Below are 27,349 nucleotides of genomic sequence, written 5' to 3' on the forward strand. Positions count from 1 at the left end.
AGGAGGAGGAGGAGGAGGAGGAGGAGGAGGAGAAAGAGAATGGAAGAGAATGGAGGAGGAAAAAAATGGAGGAGAATGGAGGAGGGGGAGGAGGAGGAGGAGATGATGGAGAATGGAGGAGGAGGAGAGTGAATGAGGAGGAGGGGGAAGAGAAGAATGGAGGAGAATGGAGGAGGAAGAGGAGAATAGAGGAGGAGGAGAAGAATGGAGGAGAATGGAGGAGGAGTAGGAGAAGAGGAAGAAGAAGGAGGAGGAGGAAGAGCAAGAGAAGGAGGAGAAGGGTAAGGAAGAGAAAGTAAAGGAGAAGCAGAAGGGCTTCTCATTATTGAGCAACTACTCTGTGCCACCTAAGCTGGAACTTTTTACATATTACAGCTATATTTTACAATAAGGTTGCAAAAAAGGTGGCAAAGTTAAGACTTAAGTTCAGGGCTTTGAGCACAAGACTCTGGATACAGGGGACTACAGGGCTGAATCAGCTTTTATAACTTTTGGCTGGTCTCTGTCACTTACTAGTCTCAACACTGGAAAAAATGTGTCTTTGTTTCTGTGATTTTAAGATGAGGCTTATGATAATTGTCCCTAGCTTTACTTGGAGGACTATTACAAAGATAAATAAGCTGATATAAATGATATAAGGGGAAGTTTTTAGAAATACTGCTTTTGTGCATAAAAAATAGAAACATGGGGGTTAGAAGGTAAGAGATTTTCCCTTGTATTTCATGCAGTTTAGAATGGTACTGAGTTAAAGACATATGCCAACTTCAGACATGTGTCAAATATATGTCTTAAAATACATAAAATAGCGTACAGTATCAGGTCTCAAAAGTTTTTAGGGAAAATGAGACTAATTTTGAATCATTTTTCTTGCTTTTATATAGGAAAGATGTGGCATCATTAAAAAAGCACAGTGTATATTTACATGAACTTGCGTGGAATCATGTCCAAGAATGAATAAAGCAAACTGTATAATACCATATACAGCATAAATCAATTATATTAACCAAAGATGCACACTGAAAACACTATTATCTATGGATGAAATGCTTATAGTTCTAGAGAGGTCTAGAGTAAACTGCAACATTTGGAGTGGGAAGATAATCAAAAGGGACTGGCTTCAACTATCATGTTAAATGATTTTTATAAAAACGCATTTATGTATATGTAATATAAAAATATTTTTTAAAGGATAAATTAAATATTATATTTAAAAAATCTACCCAGGGGCACCCGGCTGGCTCAGTTGGAAGAGCATACAACTCTTGATCTTGGGGTCATGAGTTTGAGTCTCACATCGGGTGTAGAGATTATGACAAAAAAATAATACTAAACTTAAAAAAATCCATCCATAATCTCACAACAAAATAAAATTAGAAGAACAAAAAGTGGAAAACTACCCATAACTCTATCACTGAGATATAATTAAGGTTAACGTGTTGTTTTACAGTCTCTGAGACTAAAATGAGATCAAAAAGCACTTATTGCTTCTAACCGGCTTTTCTCAAATTTTTCCATCAGCAAATATTCTAGATCTAATCAGTATCTCACGAAGTTGAATCTACACATTCACCTCTATGAAACTGTGCACACAGGTCAACCCTAAAGCAAACGTTTTCGGCGAGAGGGTGGCGAAGTATATATAGAAGTATATGGGTCAAAAAGCCCATCATCTCACATCCATCGAACGGGATGGTAATCAAAACTCACAAGTGTGTTGTAAAACCTATTTATTTCTTCATAAACAAAGCTTATTCAACAAAGCCTTTCAAAACAGTGGAATTAAAAAAAAAAAATCAAGTGAGTTGAAGAGATGGGAACCATTTTGGCGAAATTCAAGGCGGCTATCTGAGGAGGGCGAGACTGCCCTCTAGGGGTGAAAGACTGCCTATGCACACCGATCACCAGGAGGTACTTCCAAGCATAATCTCAAGGAACTCTACCCCGCCCTCCAGCAGGGCCACGGATTTATTTATGTTGGTCACCATCACTACCTTTCTTATGTAACGGCACAACTCTATTTTTCCATTTCTCTTCTTGGCCTGTGGAGTAGGGCATAGACAGTGGCTAGTTTCATTGACAAAATGTTCCCCTCAGCGTTGCCTTACTCTGTTTAGAGAAGTTCACTGAAGGCAAAAGGCTGATGTGGCATCTAGGTTGGAAAATACAATTCAGACAGCATCCTGGGAGGGATCCGACTCAGTGGTTTTATGGGGGGCGGGGGAAAGGGAGTGCTGAAAGAAAATACTTTCCAAAAATATTTACCAGACAAAGAAAAAGAGCTAGGCTTGTGACCAAGACATTCCAAAGAGACACCCTTAGACAGAAGCAATTTTCCAGACCTGTTCCCCAGAAAGGTGGAAATGGCCAAATCCACCCCCGCCCCCCCCAAGCCCTGCTCATACTTCTTCTGAAAATAAACACAGCTAGAGCCAGAAGACACCTTCCAAACTGGTCATAATTCAAAAATAGACTCTGCTGTCACTTGCAGGGGAGTACACAGAGGACAGTTTGGAGCCAGGCTTCTTGGAAAGACTATAACCATCAACCACTGTCGCCAAAGGAGATAGCTGGAGGAGGCGCCTGAGTGAGACTTTCTTCTCCCAGGAGAGGATTTAGAAAGAAATCCCAGAGGAGAAGAGGGGGAGGGTGGCCCAAGGCATTAAAGAAAGTCATTCATATTATTCCTTTTCCTTCTGAAGAGAAAGTCTTATATCTGCATGCCTGATTTATGCACTGCTTGGTTATGCTCACCTGAACTGGGAGCTTTCCCAGAAGCCATCCATGTAGCCAGGACCCCCTTTTCCAGCCCACCATGAACACTGTAGCCTGGGGAACTTGCAACACCAGTCATGAATTATGTAATTCCTGGGCATAACATCCTGCAGTGGTCTAGGATCTATGTGACACGCAGGGCTCACTCACCTATGATCTTGTCCGTCTTGTATCTTGCTCCACGATGTAATCATATACATTACCATGCTCATGCACTGGCCCATAGAATAAGTCTTCCCTGGAATGTCATCTCCCATTCCTCTCCCCTCTACCCCAAGTCTACTTGCCTTGCACTGTCCATTGGTAATTACCCTCTTTTTTTAAAAAAAATTATGTATTTATTTATTTTGAGAGAGAGAGAGAGAGCCTGCAAGTGGGGGAGGGACGGTGAGAGAGAGAATCCCAAGCAGGCACTGCACTGTCAGCATGGAGCCCGATGTGGTGCTTGAACCCACGAACCATGAGATCATGACCTGAGCCAAAATCAAGAGTCAGATGCCCAGCCAACTGAGTTACCCAGGTACCCCTGTAGTCATCCTCTTGTGTGAATTCTACTCAAGTCCTCCTTTAGCCCTTTCTGGACACTGAACTTACTGCCAGTACCAAAAATAGCATGACAGCTTCCTTTTAGTGGGTGCCTGTGCACGCCTGACCTAACAGTACATCATACTAGTACCCTTTACACGTGTCCTATATAGTCCTTATTATAGAGGTACTATTATTATGCCCGATGTACTGATAAGAAAAGCAGAGGGTCAGAGATGTTAAGTAACTGGCCTAAAATCACATAGCTACCACAATTCTAAAACATCTATTCCTTGCCTCCCTTTCAACCTTTAACTTGCACCACTTTCCTCCTTACCCTCTATATTCTAATCACAGTGGATTTTTTTTTCTTTCTCAAAACTACAAAATAACCCCCCCCCCCCCCAAAGTCTAGCTCAGTCTCACCTCAAGGCTTTCACACTGGCTTTTGTCTGGAATGCCTTCCAACTTTTGCAGAACTGGTTCTTGCTTTTTATTACATGTCACCTCCTAGAAGTGTTCCTTGTCCACCAATCTAAAACTGCCCCCCTCCCCCTTTCTTGATCATGGCCTTGATCATGTTCTTCCAAGCACGTATTGTTTCTAGTGATTTCTCACTGATCTATGTGTTTGTTCTGCTAGACCACACCGTTTCAATATAAGCTCCAGGAAAGCAAGCACCTTGTCTCTGCTGTGCACAGCTGAATCTCTGGAACCCAGGACAATGGCTGGCAATTGGTGAGCACTCAAGAAATATTTGTTGAATGAGTAAGTTATTCCAATATTCATGCTTTTCGTCTCTATTCTATGTGACCTCTCTAAATTAGGGCTTACAGCACTTACAGTTTAACCATATAACTTAGCCATTATGTATTTTAGGATTTCGCCATATTCTATTTGCTATTGTTGCATTCACAATCACTTACAACCTGTGTGTGTGTGTGTGTGTGTGTGTTTGTGCATGCGTCTAATCACTGATTCACATGAACTAGCCTTGTCTTTCCAGTGAAGAGCTTGTGGTTAGAGGTTTATCTGCCCTTCCTATTTCACCCAGCAGAGGACTGATCATACAGGGTCTCAAATAGTTGTTGCGTGAACTGATAATTTTGTGATTCTGAGTGAGGTGAGTGATGTCTAGTTTACTTTCTTTCTGGTTTGTGGAACCCTATTCAGGAAGCATCCTGGGCCTGGGATCAAAGTTTTCAGGTTTTTGTGTCTCCCAGCAAGTGATTGCCTGGTGTTGTCCAGCCCAAGTCCTGAGCCTGATGGCATTTCCTGCGGGGGTGGGGGGTTGTTGCGGGTGGGGGGGGGGGGTGGTCCTAGGCTAGTGGCCCACCTAGGCTGGAAATAATCAGAAGCAAGATATTAAAAAAAAGTAACCCCTTCTTGTGATTATTTTCTGCCTGGTTAAACTAAAGAACTGAAGAAACATTTGAACTTGGAGAGTACAAGAAGAATGCTCACTGGTAGGCCAATATATTCTGTGCCTGGAAGGCATTTTCTTGAATTTTATATTTGTTTTTTTTTTTTAATGTTTATTTATTTATTTATTTGTACTATAGTATTTATTTATTTATTTCCTGACAAAAATGACTTCCAGCAAAATGCAACAAATTTTGTCTTTGAAGCCTAAGCAATCTTTTCATCCATATACACTTTTAAAATGGCATTATAGATGTTGAATGTTTCTTTATTTTTGAGAGAGAGAAAGAACATGAGTGGGGAGGGGCAGAGAGAGAGAGAGAGAGAGAGAGAGAGAGAATCTGAAGTAGGCTCCCGGCTCTAAGCTGTCAGCACACAGCCTGATGCTGGGCTTGAACCCAGCAACCGTGAGATCATGTCCTGAGCCAAAAAGTCAGATGCTTAGCTGACTGAGCCACTCAGGTGCCCCCAAATTCTTATGATTTTATTGTTATATATAGGTCTAATTTCAGAAAGCATTTAAATTATTGATAAATATATACAATGTCCAAGTTAACATAAAAAATTAAGGTAAAAGAAAAAAAGATAGTGAAGAGGTGACATAAAATGGACCTAAGTAGAACTGGAGAAGTTTATTCTGTATTAAAACTCTACAGTATTTTTCAGGTGGGCCACACATCTGCCTTTAAACTTTCTTGCCATCAACACCCAAGACATTAATTCTCATTTCAATATATGAGTGAATAACAATCTAGTATTTCTTTTTTTTAAAAAAATTTATGGTTATTATTTTGAGAGAGAGAGAGATGGAGCATGAGCAGAAGGGGTAGAGAGAGAGGGAGAAAGAGAATCCCAAGCAGGCTCATGCAGAGCCCTACGCAGAGCTGATGTTGCACACTGTGAGATTATGACTTGAGCAGAAATCAAAAGAGTCAGATGCCCAATGATTGAGCCACCCACACACCCCAAATATCTAGTGTTTATATCAATCATACACATCTACATTAAAAAATATGTGCAGATGTACTAGCAACAATAACAACCACATTACAAAACAAATTTCTAAAACACTTAGGGCAATATTTTCGTGTTTAAAAATGATCAATATTCCCTTTCTTCTCCCTTTCCACTAGTAGTCCTAGGAGAGAAATCCTGTTATTAAACAATCTTTAACTAAGCAGGGCATATTCTAATTCTTGGGGCATTTCCACCAATTTTTTGCTAATTGTGAATGACAGTGAGTAGGTAGTCCAGATGAAAGGGAAAGAACTGAACGTTACTAAAAGACTTACGTGTCGTCCGTAAATGTTATTCCAAAGTACTCCTTTTCTTTCAGGTTGAAATGTGAAGCCACAAGGTCCAGCAATTCTCTTGATAAAAGTTTGGGCTGTCAAAATAAAATGTTATCAGAAAAGCAATTTCGTTGCCTCACTCTCTTTTTGCTACCACCCTTCTCTGCCCCAAATAGTTCAAAGCAGCTTTTGTTTGTTTGTTTTTAAATATCTGTCCCCTTTGGCTGCGTAGGTTAATCTACTATAGACCATTCTCCAAGAGATTGGGAACGGGGAGAAATGGTAATAGAAACATCAATGAGATCGTCAGTTTCATGTATTTGCAATTCAGTCCAGTAATTTACTTTTTCCTCTCAGGGGACAATGTATTTACTAACATGATGATGTTTTGGAAAAATACTTTTTTTAAAAGTCATTTTGAATGTTTATTTTTATTTATTTTTGAGGGAAAGAGAGCATGGGTGCACCACCAGTGGAGGGGCAGAGAGGGAGGGAGGGAGGGAGAGAGAGAGAGAGAGAGAGAGAGTCCCATAGCACAGAGCCTGCCATGGGGTTCAATCCTACGAAACGTGAGATCATGAACTGAGCCGAAATCAAGAGTTGAATGCTTAACCAACTGAGCCACCCAGGTGCTCCTGAAAAAATACTCTTTTATAGGCACTATGGTGCTAGTGACCAAGACAAAGAATATCAAACACCTCACTACGTGGACTGTAGGAATAATCTTGCTTGCCGGGTGCCAGTTGAAGAGGCTGGAGACCCAAGGCTGTGGGATCAGAGATAAAACTATGACTCTACTACTTGTTACCATTTATTGTCCCAAACTCCTTCTATCCATTATCTCACTTTGTGCTTAGGATGAGCCTATGAGATAGGGGTTCTTATTGCCCTTTTATAGATGAGGGGGCCAAAGTCAAGAAAAACTAAGCACCTGGATTGATGTTACAGTCAGTAAGGGCAGGGAATTGAACCCAGTTCTGTCTGATTCCAAAGCCTAAGCTTTTCATCTCTCTCTCTTGAGATGGAGTGATCTTACCCATTGTATATACGATTGTCACCAGTGTTTGCTAAACACTTAGAAGAAGGATCTAATCTATGAACTTTTGAGAAGCACTGGGCCTGGTGGCAAAATGCATGTTTTGGAATTGGGGGAACATCCCGGGTGATAGCAGACGCCTGATTTGCAGGAACAAGGGAAGAAAAGGGTGATATGCAAGAGGGCATCTACATAGACTCTTTCTGAACTTAGAGCCAAACAGTTTAGGGCTCATTGTGGTGGTTTCAGAGTTGGATGTTTGCTGCTGGGGAAGAAAGAATGGTCATGATTAAAAAAAAAAAAAAGAAAGAAGAAAGAAAGAAACAGGCAGAAATCTGGACTAAAAGGTCCACTCTGGCTAAACAGTGTTGACTATTTTTATTCTAATTGAGGCCTATGCATAGTGGGTGAGAAATGAGCCACAGAATGGAGAAGAATTTAGGTTCGGTCAAAGGAGAGAGTTCTGGCTATAGCTACAGTGTGGCTATCAGAGGGAATTTCCACAATTTCTTTTTAGGTCCTTGGTCCACAGTGTTGAGTAAATGAAGAGAGAAGGATCAACAATTAAAATACCACCACTCATATACTCCATATATATTACAAAAAGATTTCATTCTCATATGTAATCTAGCTTGATTTTAGCCATAATTCTTTGAGGGAAAGTAAGGAGTCTCAATCCCGGTGCACAGCTGATCAAGTGGGGTATTTAACCTGGACACTGCCGTGTGGCAGCAAAGTGGCAGGATGCAGATTTGCAGCTGACAATAACCCTTTCAGAGAAAGATTACAGTGCTCCGTTTACCCACAAGAGGTTCAGAGAAGTAAAGCTACTTCCTGGGGGTCACACAGCCACTGACGGTCAGAGCTGAGATTAGAACCCAAGGGTCTCCAATCCACATCCCCAGGATATAATTATTCTCACAGGTAGACCAAGTCTTCTGACTTAGCAGCTGTCCTTTTGCCCCTCAAACAATCCCAAGTCATTGGCACAGATAAGTGAGTAGCCTGAACAGAGGCCATGAGGCTCACGGAAGGAACCAGTCAGTATGGGCTGTCTCTTCATGGGCAACACCTACCTGAACCAGCAGCTCCAGCCTCCTATCATCCAGGAGGTGCACCTGGCAGTGCCTGCCCTCTGTCATCTGTGGGGACAAGATAGCAAGAGTGGCATCAGTGCTGTGGCTGGCAAGCAACCCCTTGACCTCGATTTATAGTTTGTTTTACATGTGATGTGTTCAGCCTAAAAATGCATTCAGTTGAGTCAATCAACAGCCTCGATCACAAACAGCCTTATGAGGCGGCATTAGCTGTTGGATTAGTCAACCGATCAATTAATTAATTTACTCTTGGATGTAAAAAAGAATGAAAAGCAAAGACAACCCAATATATTGAAAAAATAATGTCTATATAGTGTATACAAGATTATACTATGAAAAGTTCGTTTCTTTCCTAGAGGAAACTACTCCATTTATCATTGAATCAATATTTTGTTTTTCAAATGAAAATTCCTATATTCATTGATGTATTTTAATAAATAGAATACATGCATAATTGTAAAGGAAAAGATGACATTACAGTTAAAACTGAAAGTCTCCATCTCTGAAACGTCTGTCCCCTTTATAGTATATCACTACCATAATTAAGAACAATTACGAACACTGAAGATACATAGTTAAGAACAATATCCATCAGCATAAATTTCCAATTATATTTATTGTCACTTATAACTGCAATACTGGGAAATAGTCTTTGTCAAATATTTAAACAATACATAGAATACAAAGATTCCCCTTCACTAACTCACACTCCACAAATCACTTTACCTGTAGAAATCACCATCCTGTCTATTTGGGGATAATCCATACAGACTGTTTTTACATGTATGTTCAGATATAGATATATACATATTTTCAAAAATTCAGAGTAAATGGTTTGCTTTGAATATTGTTGTATTGGACATTACCTGAGTGAGAAAAAAGCCAGAGCAAGATTTAAAATAAGGTCTAACTGAACAACAACAACAAAAGTCATCTTTTTAAATACTCTCCTATACAATGGGAAGAAAGAAAGAAATACGTCCGTTCAAATCACTTTACTTCTTTTGTAAAACCCACACAAACAAACCCCAAAAACATGTACTATGGAAAGAGAAAATCAAATGCTCAAAAGATCAACTGATACAACATGAATCCATTAAGGAGTATGTCAAACTCGTACAATATTTCAAGTTACTCTGTTATCGCATAATCCAAATGAATTTTATTTCCTGATTTTAAAAAAGCATCTTTTTTTTCCTTTCCATCATACTTTGCTCAGACTAGTCAATTTTCCTTTTGTCAACACATAATTCTATCCTAGAGAATTAAATAGTAAATGTATTTGTGTGTGTGTGCATGTCTGCCCATCTCGTGACAATCACAGTCAGTGGTGGCCATGTTTGTACAACTTGGTCCTAGCCCTTCAGCTTCAGACTTCAGCTGATTGGACCAGGGAACAGACACCTGACTCAAGCTGGGCCAATCAGAGCCTCAGTCCAGAGAATCTGGAATTGGGTCGGAGAGGATGAGAAAGTAGTTGCTGTAGGGGCTGTGGTGTGTGGACAGAAAGGAAAGCAATCTGCAGAGAGAATGAAGGAGACAAGCAGCTGGACAGGGGCAAGAGAAATCACGCAATCTGAAGGGGAAAGCTCGAGAGAGTTGCTGTCTGGGTTCCTAATGTCTTTCTAGTCACTTGTAGTCACTTCGTCCGGTTCGGGTGAATTCTTGTTCTTGAGTTCCATGAAACACCTCTGTATTCTTTTAATAAATCCACTTCTTCTTTCTTATTGAAACTAACTTGAGTCAGATTCTGCTTCTTGCAACTAAAAGCATCTTTGTAAGATACCACAGGTATCTATACCTAAATCAGAACAAAAGGTTTCCAAAGGATGGACTCCCCACATGATATCGTTAATATAGAAAAGTCATCTACTCATAATCACTGATCAACAAATACAACAGCCAAGAGAAAGGCTGACATTGGGGGGTTGGGGAATGAACAAACATCTCAGTAGGTGAAGGGACAAGTTGCCACACAAGACAAGCTGGAAAAGGGCAATGCAGATGAACCGGAGGGGAAAAAATGCTAGAGTTTTATGCCCACACTGGCACATCCGTGTTCAGTATTCACCGAGCCCTTTCCTCTGTGGGAGGATGCCTCCTCGGGGAGGCCAGAGTACTGCTTCGATCACCTCTAAGCAATAGAGAGGCCTGCCCTTGTCACTTGCTTAAATCAGAGGTTGAAAAGTTGTGGATGTATTTTTTTTTTTTTGTCAGAACAATGCTTATGAATACATTTTAGTTGATGACATTAGAAATCAGAAGATGCCACTTAAGAAAAATGTAGATGGTATGATCTGGAAACACTGGGCTGGGCAACATTTGGCCAGGGTAGGGCAGAGCAGTTCCCTCTTTCGATGGGGTTTGTGGTCTCTGCCTCCCCAAAATTTATTATCTGCCAGGTTCCTAGGAGTCCTATCATGAGAATAAGCAAACCCCTATTTAAGTTCACATGGTACCAGGGAAGAGACAAAACGATGTCAAATGAGGGCCTGCTGTGCACCAGGCCAACTGCCTGACACTTGACCTTCATTAACATATAGTATTTCAACTACTATGCAAGCCTATGAAAGGGGCATCCTCATTTTGTTTTGTATTGTTTTGTTTTGGGGGACATCCTCAATTTAAGTACCAGGAAACCAAGGCCTGAAAAATGATGTAAGTTGCATAAGCATTCTAAGCCAGACTTGGGCTCAAAATCATATTTTATCTCTTACTAGCTGTGTTACCTTGGAGAAGATACTTAACCTTTCTGAGCCTCATAAGCAATGTCTTGGTAGCTTTCAATCTGATACCCCTGAGAATGAAATAAACCACTTCGACAAAGACAATTATTATACTCCTTATTTGCCTAAAATTTAACAAATAGCTAATAAACCTTCCTATAATTCATTTATTCTCCCATCAAAAAATTTTTATTTTTTAATTTAGAGAGAGATGGAGAGCATGAGTGGGGGTGGAGGGCAGGGGGAGACAGAGAGAGGGAGAAAGAGAGTCCCAAGCAGGCTTTGTGCTGTCAGAGAGGAGCCCAGTGAGGGGCTCGATCCCATGAACCCTGAACCCTGAGATCATGATTTAAGCTGAAATCAAGAGCCAGATGCGTAACTGACTGAGCCACCCAGGTGCCCCTAAACATTTTCCTTTTTTCTTTTAAGTTTATTTATCTATTTGAGAGAGAGAGAGAGAGAGAGAGAGAGAGAGAGAGAGAGAGAGAGACAGGAAATCCTAAGCAGTTTCCACACTATCAGCACAGAGCCTGATGCGGGGCTCAAACTCATGAACTGTGAGATCATGACCTGAGCTGAAACCAAGAGTCGGACACTTAACTGATGGAGCCACCCAGGCGCCCCCAGAATCACTTTTGAACTCCACAGACACCATCCGAACATTTTCAGGCTTGACCCCCTCCCCAGTGGCACCCCTCCTCACGTGGAATAAAAACATTAAAAAATCATCTGTTTGGAAAGTTTCACTTACCACCCACAGACTTGAGACCCTTCCTGCCACTTCCTCCTCCATTCAACCCCAGGAAGATGAAGATTAAAAATCGTACATATTGGATTAAAACTCCCACCTCAGTCTGTGGCTGCCCTGTGTTTGCTCCCCAGTTGGTGGAGCGGGTCCTCTGATGCTAAGCGCTGGGTGCTGGTGGAAGGACCTTGTCCATCTGGTCACCGGTCAAATGAGGAAGAGCAGAGGGAAGTGAGAATTGGGCACAGGCCAGACCTCTGGCTTCGGGGTGTGCCCTGAGGCCCTGACCTGTAGCCCACAGTGGGGTTCAAGTCTGTGTGAAAACGCCCCACCCCCAGCCCCCAATACCACGACCTGATTTAGGAGAGAAGAGAGGAGGAAGACTTGGTAAGAAATCCAAAGGCGAGTCCAGATAGGGCAGTGTGGGACCATTCATAACAACCAGGGTCAGCTCATAAAGTAAGAGGAAATCACAACTACAGAAAAAGACCAGAACCTCAGCCCTGCTTGGGTTTTGCACTAGTGGTTCTTTGGAACAAGGAAATACGAAAGCTTGGTGAGGGAAGCGGCAAGCTGCTTTCTTTTTTTCTTTCTTCTTCTCTCTTGTTCTTTTGACCTTTTCTGAAAGCCTAGCATGAGAAAGTCTACCCCATAAAAATGACTCCTCAGGATTTTTTGCGGGGTGACCCATCCGAAGTCTAATTCGCCATCATCCCTTGCCTGGATATGTGCAAAACCGGCTGTCTAACCAGGCTCCATGCTTTTATTTGAGTCCTGTAAGGATCCAAACTCCACATGGCTATGCCTCTTAAATACAGATGAAATCCCTTCACTTTCTTGCTTAAAATTGCCCAAACTCCTTACCTTGTCAACAATGTTCACACAACCAACCCCTTACCCTCTCTAATTTTATTTCCAAGCCATCTGCCTTTGTACTAACATACCATCCACACTGGCCTTCTTTTCGTTTTCAAAATAAAGGTTGTTCCTCCTTTGAAATTTTGCATTTGCTGTTCCCTCTGGAATGCCCTTCCCTGGGTTATTGCATGATTAGGTCCTTTCACATCTTTCAGATCTTAAATCAGAAGCCACTGTTTCTAAGAGGACTGTCCTCAGAATAAAGTGGAGACTGGATACTCTCTCATATCATGCTGCTTTATTTTCCTTATAGCTAATACTTTTTGTTAGTTTTTTGTTTTTCTGTCATCTTTCTTTTTTTTTTTAAAGCTTATTTATTTATTTTGAGAGAGACAGAGAGAGTGTGGGGGAGGGACAGAGAGAGAGGGAGACAGAGAATCCCAGAGAATCTCGGCACTGTCAGCAAGGAGCCTGATGTGGGGCTCAAACTCAAGAACTATGAGATCATGATCTGAGCCAAAATCAAGAGTTGAATGCTTAACCCACTTAGCCACCCAGGCATCCCTCTGTCCTTATCTTTCACCATCAGAATGTTAAATTTCATGGCAGAGACCTTGATAGATTTGTTCACTACTGTATCCCCAGGGCCTAGAACAGTGTCTGGCACAGGGTAAGAATGTGGTCAACAAATACCTGAGTGAAGGAACGCCTTTACTGCTCAGAACATAGACACAGTTAATAATGAAATAAGTTCACAAATGATTTAAATTTGCATAGCATAATGTAAAGTGAGGATGTTCCGAAACACCTCCCAAGCCTTGGCCCAGACAGACTCTCTACATAACAAACAAGCTTTCTACCCTGAAAACAAGGTGTGCTATTAAACTCTTCATCAGATGAGATATTCTGGAAGAACTGGAGAGAGGTAGAAGGGTGTATCTAGGACGTTCTTACTTTGGGATCTATTGAGTGGACGGAGTTTTATATTTCACCCAAATGATGTCAATCCTAGCTGAACAGGGGCTCCTTTATATCATCTCTGGGTGTTGACTGAATATGAGCTATTGACACTCCCGTTCAGAGAATGGCCTAGACTGACACAGATGTCTCCATACCGAGTCAGCTGTGATTTTCCTTCGAGTTCTTTCAAGATGGTGCCTACCCTCCCAATGTGCAATCATTGGGAACCTCTTTTACCAATCTCAACGAACGACTCTCCTAGCTTCTATAACCACTTACTATGTCATGTAAGTGCACGTGCAAGTTTCTCCTCTCATGCTACTTACATTCCTAGGAGGTGAAGAGTTTTACAATTTAGGTTTTGTAGATGACAAAAGTGAAGTGCAGAGAGGTTAGGTAACTTGTCTTAGGTCATGTTACTATGAACTGGGGTGGAATCTCAGGTTCCCTTAGTTGCATAGGAGCAGGACTCCTGTGTGTCTTGTAGGTTCACTGGGAGTAGAGGGCAAAAGGGAGGCAGTGAGAGAGAGAGGGGCAGGTGGCATAAAAGCAGCAAAGGGAGAAAGGAAAATTGGCTGGGTGACGAGAATGATAAAGAAGCGGAGAATTCCGTTTTCCAAAGACAAAACTGGGTAACTGAGTGATCGGACTTAGGAAAAATGTTAACAATAATTAATGGCCATTGACCGCGTGCCTGGCACTAATCCGAGCCCTTTCCTTTATTTACATGGGCTGTTTAAATTCATTTTCAATTATGTTTTTATTTTATTTCATCTTATTAAATTATTTTTAGTAATCTCAACTCCCAATGTGGGGTTTGAACTCACGATCCAAGATTAACAAGTACATGCTCCACTGACTGAACCTGCCACGTGCCCCTAAATTCATTTCATAACAAGCCTGTGAGGCAGATTCCAACACTAGCTTCATTTTGTGGATGAGAAAAATCGAGGCTCTGAGAAGGTAAATGACTGACTCCAACTCCACAAAGGCACAGAGATGGGAGGAGTCTCAGAAAGGTAGAAACACAGGCATTCTGACTGCAGAATCTGTGGCCTTCACTGCTATATTACTTCTGCTGTAAGGTATTTCCCATCTAATAGGCCTTATATGTTAAAAGACATAGCTGAGGCATTTAACATATCATCTTGACCACCAAGTAAAACACTGTTTTGGAAAAGCCGCATTTAGACTCACCAAACCAGAGTTTCTGGGCTCAGGTCACTATGTGGCACCAAGGCCAGAAGAGGCACAAGGCTTTTGCAATCACTATTCCTTTGCTACCACCTGGCCCTGCACTGAAAAAAAAAAATATGGGCAAGTGCTAAAAACAGGGTCTATATGTTTGTTATTGATTTTCACTGAACATCAGGATGGACTTCATCCCCCCTTCTCCCCCTGCTTGGGCTGCTGGCTCTGTCATGCTTATGTGAACGCTCTGGGCACAGGATGACATTTATCAATGACATTTATCATTTATTTGGGTCTGACTCCACAACACTTTGGGCTTAAGATGCAGTCTAGAAAACAATGCCATTAACATAGTGTAGGTCTGAAACAGGTTTTCATTCATTTGCTCGACTAATATTTATTGAGGACTTTCAAAGTATAAGCACTGCTCTGGGTAGGAATAGACATCATAATTCTATGAGGGCCGTCTTGTGTATTGTAGGATGTCTAGCAACATCCCTGGCCTCTACCCACCAGATGTCAGTAACACCTCCACCCTGCTTGTGGCCACCAAATATATCTCCAGACATTGCCAAATGTCTCCTGGGGGTGGGGGTGGGGGAGTCATTCCTGGTTGAGAACAACTGTTCTAGACATAAGGAGAAGAAAAGAAATTATTAACAATTAAACAAATATTTTCAGACTATTGTAAGGGCTCTGAAATAGCTCAACTAGCAACGGAATTAAGTTCTGAGCATCTGTACAACCCGTATCTTACCCTGGAAGTGTGAGAAATTAGGAAATTGATAGACAGTATTTATATTGGACCACTGTTCTTGACAAGAGGCACCTACTACAGATGGAAGGGATAACACTGTTTTCCGAACATTAGCATTCAACTGCAAACTCCTTTCAGGCAGAGGCTGAAGAAAAGCAAACCAGGAAGGCTGGTCAGGGAACAGCCATTTTCTGCAGCTCCAGCATAAACCTGGCAAGGAATTTTGGTCAGCTTTAGTAGACAGTCTCTGGGGAGGGCAGTCTCATAAAAGACAATCGCTTATCAGATTATAGCCTGATCTCTTAAGGCTGGTGAAAAGAAAGCCCAACTTTCAAAGGAAGAAAGAAAGGAAAGAAACAAAACTACGTATTATATCTGGAGCTGAAGGTCATCAGGAGCCCCCAGCCTGGTGTCTGCGAGGTACGCCAGGATTTAGAATCAGGAGGTCTGGATTGTGTCCCAGCTCTGCCATTTAACTAAGAGTAGGGCATCAATATCATGGTATCTCTCTAAATCTCAGTTTCTGCCCCTGTGAAATGAGAATGATAAGAATCAATCTTACTTAGCTTTGTTTGTCTCTTGTATTAATACAGGTTGAACCTCAAATCTACCTCAAAAGTACAGATGATAATCCTATCACCAGTAACACGCTCTATTTATTGGTTATAGATTAGGTGTTAGAGTCTGTGCTAAGTGCCTGGAGTGCATTATCAGCTTTACTCTTACTCTAGTGCACCGAGTACTATGACTAGTGGAAATGATTTGTAAGCTGCTGCGTGCTATTATGTTAACTGTAAGTGGTTATTTTAAGTTGTTTAAACAATTATTTTTCTCAAGGAAAAAGTTCTCCTGGATTATTAAGAGGCCAAGCTGTCAGATTTGAGTTGAAAATCAATCTACCAGTTAAACCCTGGAGAGAGTGGTCGACCCAGAGCTGAAGATTAATGCCATTCTGATTTCTCAGATATAACCAACGGACTAACTCAAAACTGCCATTTTTAGCTGCCCTGGTACCCAAAGCTGGGGAAACACTTATAAACCTTGCTTCTTATCTGATTGTGACCAGGGGGTGTCTTGGGTCTGACCGGCTGCTTTTGTTCTCAACCCACACGAAATGGAAATGAGTGTTAGGTCTGAGTCATGTGCTTTGACATCCATGACATGCTCTGAATTCTTATAGCCACCTTGTGAAGCAGGTATTTTTGGCCCTCCGTTTCACACCAAAGGAGTAGACCCCAAGAAGTTGAGAACAACTTCCCCATGCTCCCTAGCTACTAAAGGCCTGAGGCAAACTCAACTAAGAGCTCACCCAACAGCAAGTGGGGGAAACAGGTGACATACTGTCATGGGCGAAGCTGCAATGAAAAGCAGGATTCTCTTTAGAAATACTCTGCGCTTTTCCAGTGAGAAACTCAGGTTAGGCACCGATGAGAGACCGTCAAATGTTTATTTTCAGAAAACCATGCAGGATATACCCGCCATTCCTTTCCAGAAAGAAACATCCTCTTTACTTAAAACCAGTTGTTAGGCTGTATTTTTAGAAGTCATGGTACAGTATCGAGTCGAAAAAGAAAAGAAAAAACGGGAGGACACGGACATTGTAAACAGGAAAAGTCACCAAGTGTAACCAAGAAAAGCCAAGAGCACAGCCCAGGGGCTGGGGTGGGGGATTTTAGCTTTTGTCTGCAGTTCAGGTTCGACCAGAAGTGAAGTTCTCCCATCAACTTGTAGAAAATGGAAATTTTGGCTTTGGTGATTATGCAAGGAGCAGACACCCTGTGGTTTGGAAACTTTCTGCTTTGCCAACTGTCAGTTTTCTCTTCTCCCGTGAAAAACAGCCTGTAGGAATGAGCGAAAGTACTGCGTCTTTCAAAAACTTAAAAGTTAAGACAAGCACAGCTCGGGTGAAGGGATTTTAAAAATAAACTGCAGCACTTGGCAATTGAAAGATATTCTAGGTACCGTTTATTCACTGTACAGCCCATTCGGAAATCTGGGCCGAATGTATGCCATCCACAGAGCACATAAATCACATCTATTGCCCAGGAAACCTAAAGCTGCACAAAAATTAATTAGAAAACCAAAACCAACTTTCCATTTGTTTTGGAGTACACTTTCATTGTCGGAGCTTTCTCGCTTCCATTTTTCACCAACCCCTGTTAGAATGTCTCTGGTTTATGCTTTTCAAAGTCTCTTTGTTCTTTGTGGTCCATGTACAAGTAGAGGCTGAAATCAGTCCTTGGGAAGTTTATAAATAATACAGACGGATTGTATTAGGTTCCAGAGCACTAGCTGGGTTGGTAGAAAAGTCACATTTGGGTAGGGAATTTAGAAAAGCATCACCAAATTGCGAAAACAGAAAAGTCAAGCACGTGCTGGACAATATAGAAAATGTCTTACTCATAATGTCCAGGACTCATTTTACCATCATGGAAAAAACGCTCCCTTCTCAACCCACAGGCTTCTAACATTTAGTGAAGAAAATTCTTGGTCACTTGGTGCAGCTTGCATTTTCAACGGGATTAAGTCTTCTTAAAAAAAAAAAAATTTTTTTTTTTTTACATTTCTTTATTTTTGAGAGAGAGAGAGAGAGAGAGAGAGCATGCAAACGGAGGAGGGGCAGAGAGAGAAGGAGACACAGAATCTGAAGCAGGCTCCAGGCTCTGAGCAAGGTGTCAGCACAGAGCCCGACACAGGACTCGAACCCACGAACTGTGAGATCATGACCTGAGGCAAAGTCAGATGGTTGACTAGCCACCCAGGTGCGCCCTTTTTTTTTTTTTTTTTTTTTTTTTTTTGAGGTTAACTCAGGCTTCAGTGATTAAAATGAAACAAACAAAAAGCTGTGGAAGGCCACAGGTCAAGGAGACAAAGGAAATATGAAAAAGGAGCCATAAGCCATTTCTGAGCCAGAACTAGAAAAATACAATGAGGGGAAAAGAATCTTTCAGGAGAGACAATGGTGATGTGGACTTGTGTCATGGCAACCCATGAGAGCCTACAGTCTCATTTTTGAGCTGGTTGTTAAGCACAACCCAATATTAAAAATTACAGCATATAAACTTACAACAAAATAAATTACATTAAAAATACAGGTAATAAAAGGCATCTGGCTGGCTCAGTTGGTGGAGCATGCGACTTTTGATCTCTGGGTCATGAGTTCAAGCCTCACGTTGGGCATGGAGCTTATTAAAAAAAAAATGCAGGTAATAAATGCTCAAAACTCATCATTTTCCAGTTATTTGTGTTTTACGATTATCTTTGCTCATGAGGTTATTTATGTCTACTGAGTCAGTAGGGCAGCAATACTATTTAATGGCGGCAGGCTATTGTTCACCTCTTCCCAGTCAGTCAGATAACAGCGGTAACGTGAGGTTGGCCAAGGTGAGAGTATATACACCACAGAAATTGGCAAATGCTATATATACATCCGGGCCCTTTTCTCCAGAGAACCTCTTGTTAAACACTTACCAGAATAACCCTGGAGAAATTCAGCGGTCATGATCTCGTGGTTCATGAGTTCGAAGCCCACATCAGGCTTGCTGCTGTCACCCTGTCAGCACAGAGCCCCCACTGCATCCTCTGTCCTCCTCTCTCTGCCCCTCACCCGCTTGTGCTCTCTCTCTCAAAACAGAAATAAAGTATTAAAAAATAAATAAAATGGGACTAATGATACCTACCAACAGAGCACCTAGCCTGGCAGACAGAGGCCAACAAAAAAGATACCTGTTACACCTTAGTATGATACCTCTCCAAATCCCCAGGACGCAAGCTCACTGCTGAGGGTCTGCTGATCAAGGGCTGCACTCCTTTCAAATGCTCAGTGCCATTTGCTTTTCCTGTTCTCTTGCCACTGGAAGGGAAGTTTCATTTACTGCTGCTCTCCTAGCTCCCGAAACAGTGCCGAGCCCATCGCGGGGCTTAATAAATACGTGTGGAATGAATGAATTTCCCTTTATTTCCATCTGCTGCTCTGCTTCTGAGTCTTCTCCCTCTTTCTGTCAAGGTCTCCTTGGCAAGTGAGTTAACTCCTTTGCCTGTTAATCACCAGATCACAACCAGTTGTGGTGCTATCTTTCTGGAATCTATCAAACCAGTGGAACTCTTCTCCCTGCCGTGGGCGGCCGCCGTGACCTTACAGCACGGGTGAAAGGCATTTCCAGCTTTTTCATTCACAAGCAGAACCGAGCATGTATCATTATGCTCTGTCGGCAAGTTTCTCCCTGCTTGCACTGCTGCCGTTTGGATCTCAGTTCCGCTCGGCCTCCAGCAGAAGGGACCAAGTCTTGTGAGAGGAAATCTCACCCAACATATGCAGCTGTATCCAGGGAACCAAATATTTTCCCCTGTGGCCCTGCCTCAGCACTGCTGCTTGGACTTGCTGTTCTGGAATAGCCTCTCTGAGGGCGGTGAGGGGCTGGGTCACTTAAAAAAGCATGGGTGCTTCTGGAAAGAGCTGCCTGGATGGGAGCTTATGCAAACTCACTGGGAAATCATTAAGTTCTGGAATTCCTAGTGCCTTTTCCATCATACTTACTTTAGTCAGGGGGATAATACAGGGGGGAGCCTGCCCACTTAGCCACTGGGTGCAGGGCAGTGGTTTGGGAACAGCCCCGCAGACATCAGATGGATATAATGCCTCAGCCTGGCTCTGCCTCTAACTGGCTGGAGACTTCAGACAAGCCACTCAGCTACTCTCTGAGTAGCTGCTGTGACACGGGAATATTTTTGCCTCACCCATGGTAAGCATTCTATAAGAAGCAGCTATTGTTACTTTTTAAAATACAGGGTATTGGGGCGCCTGGGTGGCTCAGTCAGTTAAACGGCTGACTTCGGCTCAGGTCACGATCTCGTGGTCCGTGAGTTCGAGCCCCGCGTCGGGCTCTGTGCTGACAGCTCAGAGCCTGGAGCCTGTTTTGGATTCTGTCTCTCTCTCTCTCTCTCTCTGCTCCTTCCCTGCTCATGCTCTGTCTCTCCCCGTCTCAAAAATAAATAAAATTAAAAAAAAAATACAGGGTATTATTTGGAAGGGTGAAGGTCAAGAGTATAGGCTCTGGAGTCAGACAGACTTGGGTTTCAACCCCAGCTCTGCTCTTCAGTTCCTGTGTGGCCTTGTTCAGGTGACCTTACTTCTTTTGAGCCTTGCTTTCCCCATCTGAAAATGCGAATACTAATAGTACCCACTTCCTAGGGCTGGGGGTCGAGGGGTCATATGAGATAATATACATAAAATACTTAGCAGAGCACATGCACGTTTTAAGAGTATTATTATACTTTTCACTAATAAAAATCAAGCAATTGCTATACACACTCCTTCAGGGTAGATGTTCTCAAAGGCCATGTTCCGGTGCTAAGTAGGTCCTACTCTGCCCTTGAACTCTACCGCAGAGAAAGGAGCAAGTAATATAAATTACTATTATATTAGTACTAATGCCACTTTTCCTGTCTAGAGTGCTTAAACTTTCAAAGCACCTTCATTTCTACTTTTTCTTTTAAACTTTACAAGTTTTAACGTGCCAGAGTATCCTGTCCCTATTTCATAGATGAGGCCACAGAAGCCTCCAAAGAAGGGATGTGACTTCTTCGTGGTCACACAGCTAGACAGGGCCGAGACTCTAGATCGTAGTTCCTGCTTTCTACTGCCCCATTCTCCTGACCTTTACAAAATATTCACTAAGGAGTCAAGTTGAAAACAACAACAACAGCAACTAAAATACATGTTAGCTCCTACATGCGATGTTTCATCTTGTGCATTTGACAGTGGGAAGACTTTCATTAGCAGGAAATTAGAATTGTAAAGAGAATACAGTTCTCCCAACCCATGGGTCCTTTGGGAATCTTCAATGCTCCATCAGCATGTTCCTGGCTGCCTCAAGTGCTCACTTTGCCCATCCCTGAAGCCTTTTCTTAGACTAAAGTCAATGAAAGGAAATGAACTTTTTTTTTTTTAATTTTTTTTTTCAACGTTTTTTTATTTATTTTTGGGACAGAGAGAGAGACAGAGCATGAACGGGGGAGGGGCAGAGAGAGAGGGAGACACAGAATCGGAAACAGGCTCCAGGCTCCGAGCCATCAGCCCAGAGCCTGACGCGGGGCTCGAACTCACGGACCGCGAGATCGTGACCTGGCTGAAGTCGGACGCTTAACCGACTGCGCCACCCAGGCGCCCCGAAATGAACTTTTAAAAAATTGGAGAATTTTGGGGCACCTGGGAGGCTCAGTTGGTTAAGTGTCCGACTTCAGTTCAGGTCATGATCTCGCTGTTTGTGAGTTCGAGCCCCGCACCGGGCTCTGTGCAGACGGCTCGGAGCATGGAGCCTTCTTCAGATTCTGTGTCTCCCTCTCTCTGCCCCTCCCCTGCTCATGCTCTGTCTCTCAGTAATAAATAGATGTTAAAAAAATTTTTTTTAATTGGAGGATTTTATAACAGCCCTGGTGATGAAAGTCCTGGTTTTTCTGGCTTGAGAACTATTATTCTAACTACTGACACCTTTTGAGTCGTAGAGGGTTTAAGGCACTGGAGCGGGGAACAGTTTTATCAAAGAGATGTGATTTATTTATACAAAGAAAGTGGCCCCTGCGGTGCTGGCAGGGACTAAAAGTGGGGGACCTGCAGAAGTCACCCCTAGGTTTCCACAAACATTGTGGCTGGGAATTAGGAGTATTTGTAGAACTTTGTTTTGTTCCATTACAATGCCTTTCCTTTTGTGTTACAGGCAAATGATGTTTCACTCAGTTCTTACTGAGATTCATATGTGTCTCCTTCCCCGCCTCCACAATGGTTAAGTTATTAATGAAAATGGCATGGAAGGCAACCTGGGCTATTTTTTTTTCCTGTAACTGGATAATACTCCATTTTATTTAAAAAAAATTTTAAATGTTTATTTGAGAGAGAGAGAGAGAGAGAGAGAGAGAGAGCGAGCGCATGAGCAGGGGAGGTGCAGAGAGAAAGGGACACAGAATCTGAAGCAGGCTCCAGGCTCTGAACTGTTACCACAGAGCCCGACATGGGGCTCGAACTCACAAACCACAAGATTATGACCTGAGCTGAAGTTGGATGCTTAACCAACTGAGCCACCCAGGCACCCCAATAGTATTCCATTGTATCATTGCTTCCCTCTGATTACAGAATACCAAATATCCACCAAATTGTCAACACTCTCCATTTTGCTGGCTTCATTCATTGATTTATTTGGTTTGCTTTGCAGTGAATGAATATTTTTTGAGCACCTACTGTGTGTCAGGCTCTTGGGGATAAAATAATAACTGTACCTTTTGTTTGGTGGGTGGGGAATCAGACAAATAAATATAATGCCATAATGGAAGTGATCAGAAATTATTCTTCTTTGGTGTACAGATAATGAGATAGGTCATTTTAAGTGACCTTCCCACTTTCCTAATCAAGACTGGGCAGAGGTGAAAAGGGCAAATCTTTTTTTTCTTTTTTTGTAGGTTTCTAAAAATATTTTCTTTTAATTTATTTTGAGAGAGAGAGAGAGAGAGAGAGAGCAGGAGGAGAAGCAGAGAGACAGAAAAGAGAGAGAATCCCAAGCAAGTTCTGAGGCCATCAGAGCAGAGTCTGATGCAGAGCTCGATCCCACCAGCTGTGAGATCACGACCTGAGCCGAAATCAAGAGTCAGATGCTTAACCGACTGAGCCACCCAGGTGTCCCCAAAATGGCAAATCTTTTGCATCACTGTTCAGTAGAACTCCCTGTGATGCAGGAAATGATGTGGAGTGTGTTGGCTCTTGAATATGGCCGACCCTCTAACGATAGTGGATAATCACATGTGTCAGCCTCAAGGCGACGTCCCAGAGGAAGAGAGAGAAAATGGTGGGCTTCACAGCTTCTTTAATTGCTGGCTCTGTGGCCTTGGGCATTTGATTAAACTTTTTTGAGCCATCATTTTCTCATTTGTAAAATGGGAGGATAAAATTGTAATCCTTAGCACAGATCTCCTCACCTCAAATGAATGGGATTTTCTGCTCCCCCCCCCCCTTTTCTTCCTGCCTGTGATAACCTGGTGTGAAAATTAAGTGATAGGACTGGAATTAAGTAATTTGGGAAAAAGCTTTGGAAAATTTGCTCCTTTCCCTTGCCTGTTGGATAACTCTGGTTGAGCAGAGTAATCTGTGGGGCCCAGTAAATTTTGACTGCATCCTTCCCATGAGGTACTTTCAGTCAACAGCCCTCGGGTTTCAGGAGAACTTAGGCCGGAGGTCTAAAGTCTGAATGCCTGGCTTCAGATCTCAGTGAGACCATTTTATTCAGTATGTGATTACCATCCATTCCGGTATTCACAAATAGTTATCACGCTGTCATTGGGTGCCAGAATTTATCACAGACTCGGGATATTCAGCAGGGACACAGCCAAGGAGTTCCTTTCTTATAGGCTCACTAGTAGAGGAGACAGCCAACAAAGAAACCAACCAATCCACAGGATGATTTCAGATCACGCTGAGGACCATGAAAATAAGAACACAGAATAACGTGATGCAGGAAAATTACTACGTTAGCGTTGGCAGGAAGGGGCTACTTGAGGAAATGACACTTAATCTGTGATGGGAATGATAAGGAGTTAGTCTTGGGAATATCTGGGAAAAGAACGTTCCAGACAGACGGCCAAATAAGTGCTAATGCCCTGTGGCAGGAGTATGCCTTGTTTAAGATACATGGCACAACTTTTTTTTTCACTACTGCACTCTTAAGGATCCTCCCTAGACATTTTCCCCCCTAGTGCTCTCCTTCTCCGTGAAATTTTGATAACACAGATATATTGTATTCCTGTTGGGTGGAGTTGAGCTTTGGAGGGCCACAAACTAGTGCAATGTCTGTGGGGTTTTCTTTTGTTTGTTTTGTTTTTTGTCCCTCAAGAGCCAAGGTTCACTCCCTGAGGAGTGACGACTCATCACTTCTCAGTGATGAGACTCAGAGACTTCAACAGTTTAAGAAAAAAAAAAAAAAAATGGCAGCAAGTGTGGCTGGAGCTTGGCCACCAAAAGGAAAAGGACAGGGGAGACAAGGTCCAGAGTTCATCAGTGGTTCTCGAAGTGTGGTCCCTACCATCCAGAGCTTGTTAGAAATGCAGAGTGGCGCTCAGCCATCTGCTTTAGCAAGCCCTCCAGGTCACTCGGATACACGCAGAAGTCTGAAAAACACTGGGCTGTGTCATTTACTTCACTGTGGGCTGTAGTAAGGAACACGGGCTTTATTTTAAATGCAGGGGAAGGCTATTGGAGGCTTTTAGGTATAGGGGAGACATGATCTGGGGACACCTATACAAGAAAAATCTGGTTACTATGAGATTAGGGCAGAGAGGGACAAAAGCGGAAGAAAGAGAAACAAGTCCTCTGGTTCTTATCTGTTAAATGGAGATATGAATATGACCAACTTCATAAGGTTAGTTGTGAGGAATAAATGAATGAATACATGTAAGGCACTTAGCACAGAGCTTGGCACACAGTCTGCACCCAATGCCTATTAAAACTATTGTTTTGCCTCTTACTTCTCTCTTACAAACACCTACTGGTTAGTATCCAAATACAGATGCCCCACCCCCTTGAGATCCCTCTGGTTTTTTTTGCCAATGTTGCTAATTCAGGTGCTGGTGGGCTGGTAAAGTATCTCTTGGGCTAGTAAATCTGTAACATGTTTACAGGCTGCTTCAGGTCATGGGGAAGATCCATGGTGTTCTATTTAGTTTAGTTTTGTTTTTCCTTATGAAATCTAACTTTTGGCCTAGACAATGAAACTTAATGTAAAACCCAAGCGTGAGAATCGGTTCTATCATTAACGTTGGATGTTTTTCACATCTGTAATATAAGAAGTGCCCTGCGCGGGGAGGCAACATGGTGTAGGGTGAAGCCTGGGTGGGCTTGGACATTGGATGCAAGCCCTGACTCTGCCGGTCGGACCTTGTAAATCGTGTTTCGCCCCTGTAAATCGGTTTCTTTAACTGAAAAGTATGGAGAGTAACAGAACCTGGCTACCTCATGGATCTGAGGCTGAAACACCAGAATGCACGGGAAGCGACCAACACAGCATCAGCCACAAAGTGTGAGCCATGATGATGATGATGATGATGATGATGATGATTGAACCAGCCACAGGGGCAACGTGGCTGTGTGGACCCTTATGGAACACTGTAGTTCTGCAGGCCCCAGGAAAGGCAGAAAACATGTTTGGCTTGAAAAAGACACCAATGGGACAGGTGGCTGACACACATAAACATCCTCAAGCAGGTTGTTTTCCATCCATAAGAGTAAGCTGATCTGAAATAATCTAGTCAGCTCAGGAGAACTCCCCTGGATTTCTTTACATTATAGGCTCCCGAGAGGGTCTTTCTGGCGGGGGGGGGGGGGGGGTGGGGGGTGGGGGGGGTGGGGGGGGGGGTGGTTAACTTCAGAACTGATCGAATTCAGTCAGAAGAAAGCTCCCCTCCCTTAGGCAGTCCACCTGGCCTTGCCCCTACTACCCTCCCCCCACCCCCCGCCCCACTTCCTGCTTAGTCTTCCCTCCCTCTCTGGGCTCCGGCCACCTGGTTCTCTCCTAGTTTTTCTTCTGTGTGATATTCTTCCCACGTCAAAGCACAAGAGAGGGTGGCAAGTGCCCATCTAATCCCATTTATCCTTAAAAACATAGACTAAAAGTCATTTTATCGTAGTAGAAGCCATTGTGTCGTTGTTACCATTAAAGACTCGGGACTCACACTGCTTGAGGCTCAAATCCTAATTTAGCTAATTTGCTAACGGCAGGGCCATGAGCAAAGGACCTCATCTCTCTGTTACTCACTTTCCTGATCTGCGTGATGGATACAATAGTGGTGTCTTGCTCTGAGGTTTAAATGAGCTGGTGCATATAGCGTGTCTGGAATAGCTCCTGGCTCTGTCACTGATACGGTGTTACTTTTTCTTTTAGCTCTCTGTACTTCTCTTTGTAGTACTTTTTACAGTTGTGATTAAATAATGATGTACTTTGTTTGTGATGTCTTTCTCCAGGGACCCTATCCGCCTCTTAATCTCTCTTTCTTAGCTTGTAGCATTCGCCCTGAAAAGGCACTCTGCTTTTCAGCAGAGAGGGAGAGAGAGAGAATCCCAAGCAGGATCCGAGCTGTCAGCACAGAACCCAATGTGGGGCTCGAACTCACATGAGTTCGTGTGATCATGAGATCGTGTGATCAAACCGTGAGATCATGACCTGAGCCGAAACCAAGGAAGAGTCCGTGGCTTAACCAACTGAGCCACAAAGGCGCCCCGATGAGTAGTTTATTTTAAAAAGAAGGAAAAAGGATGCAAAGCAGGATTTGTGGGTGTGTAGGAGCTCAGTACTTGTTCTAATAAAGAGGGGTGCTTGCAGCTTGAGGTGGGCGCTTGGGGATGTGCACGGTTTCCGCAAACAACATTCAGTTGCTCTACATCGAACTGCCAAATCTGATTTTCAGATGAATCCCTGAAGCCAGATGGCTGTTCTACTGGTGAACAGAGCAATTACCTTCAGGTTCCGCTAGAGTGACCTTACTCTCAACTCAACACAAGGCCAAGTACCAAGATGGAGCCAGCCTCCTCCACACCCTGGTTGTTGCTAAAGGTACGACTCCTGTCCCCAGAGGAGCAGAATCAACAGCCGCGGAGGAGGAGGCGTCAGGACTCGCTCTTGGATTCTAAGTCCCTTCTACAGAGCCTGTGTCAATTCCAGGACACCACACTTGTAGGGGCTAAAACAAGGTTAGGTGCTCAAAGTTCCAGAAAAACTCGTTTCTTGGGCATCACACAGAGGCCAACTCGTTTCTCACCATTTCTCTGAAAGACACACTGTTTATTCCAGTTCTTTAGCTGGAATCCACAGACCTCTCACAGGTCTATTAATGAGGTTAGAGAGGCTTGAAAATATCGTCCCTTCCCCCAACATAAGCAAAATGTGTTGGTGAGAATCTTGCCAGGAAGACTTTCTATAACTTTGATCAGATT

General features: G+C 42.8%; 1 protein-coding gene across 11 annotated transcripts in view; it reads right to left on the bottom strand.

Annotated features, from left to right (window-relative positions):
• The window catches only part of FRMD4B (FERM domain containing 4B), a 318,608-nt gene that overhangs the window by 113,469 nt on the left and 177,790 nt on the right, over positions 1–27,349 (bottom strand). For all 11 annotated transcript variants that reach the window (XM_019469743.2, XM_019469744.2, XM_019469748.2 and 8 more), the window contains 2 exons: positions 8,124–8,189; positions 6,012–6,106 (listed from right to left, as the gene is read on the bottom strand). In XM_019469743.2, the coding sequence (XP_019325288.2) occupies positions 6,012–6,106; positions 8,124–8,189 (161 nt within the window). The remainder of the gene's footprint in view (positions 1–6,011; positions 6,107–8,123; positions 8,190–27,349) is intronic.

Source organism: Panthera pardus, unplaced genomic scaffold, assembly GCF_024362965.1.
Source record: "Panthera pardus isolate Hobbes unplaced genomic scaffold, ASM2436296v1 HiC_scaffold_8, whole genome shotgun sequence".
NCBI lineage: Eukaryota > Metazoa > Chordata > Mammalia > Carnivora > Felidae > Panthera > Panthera pardus.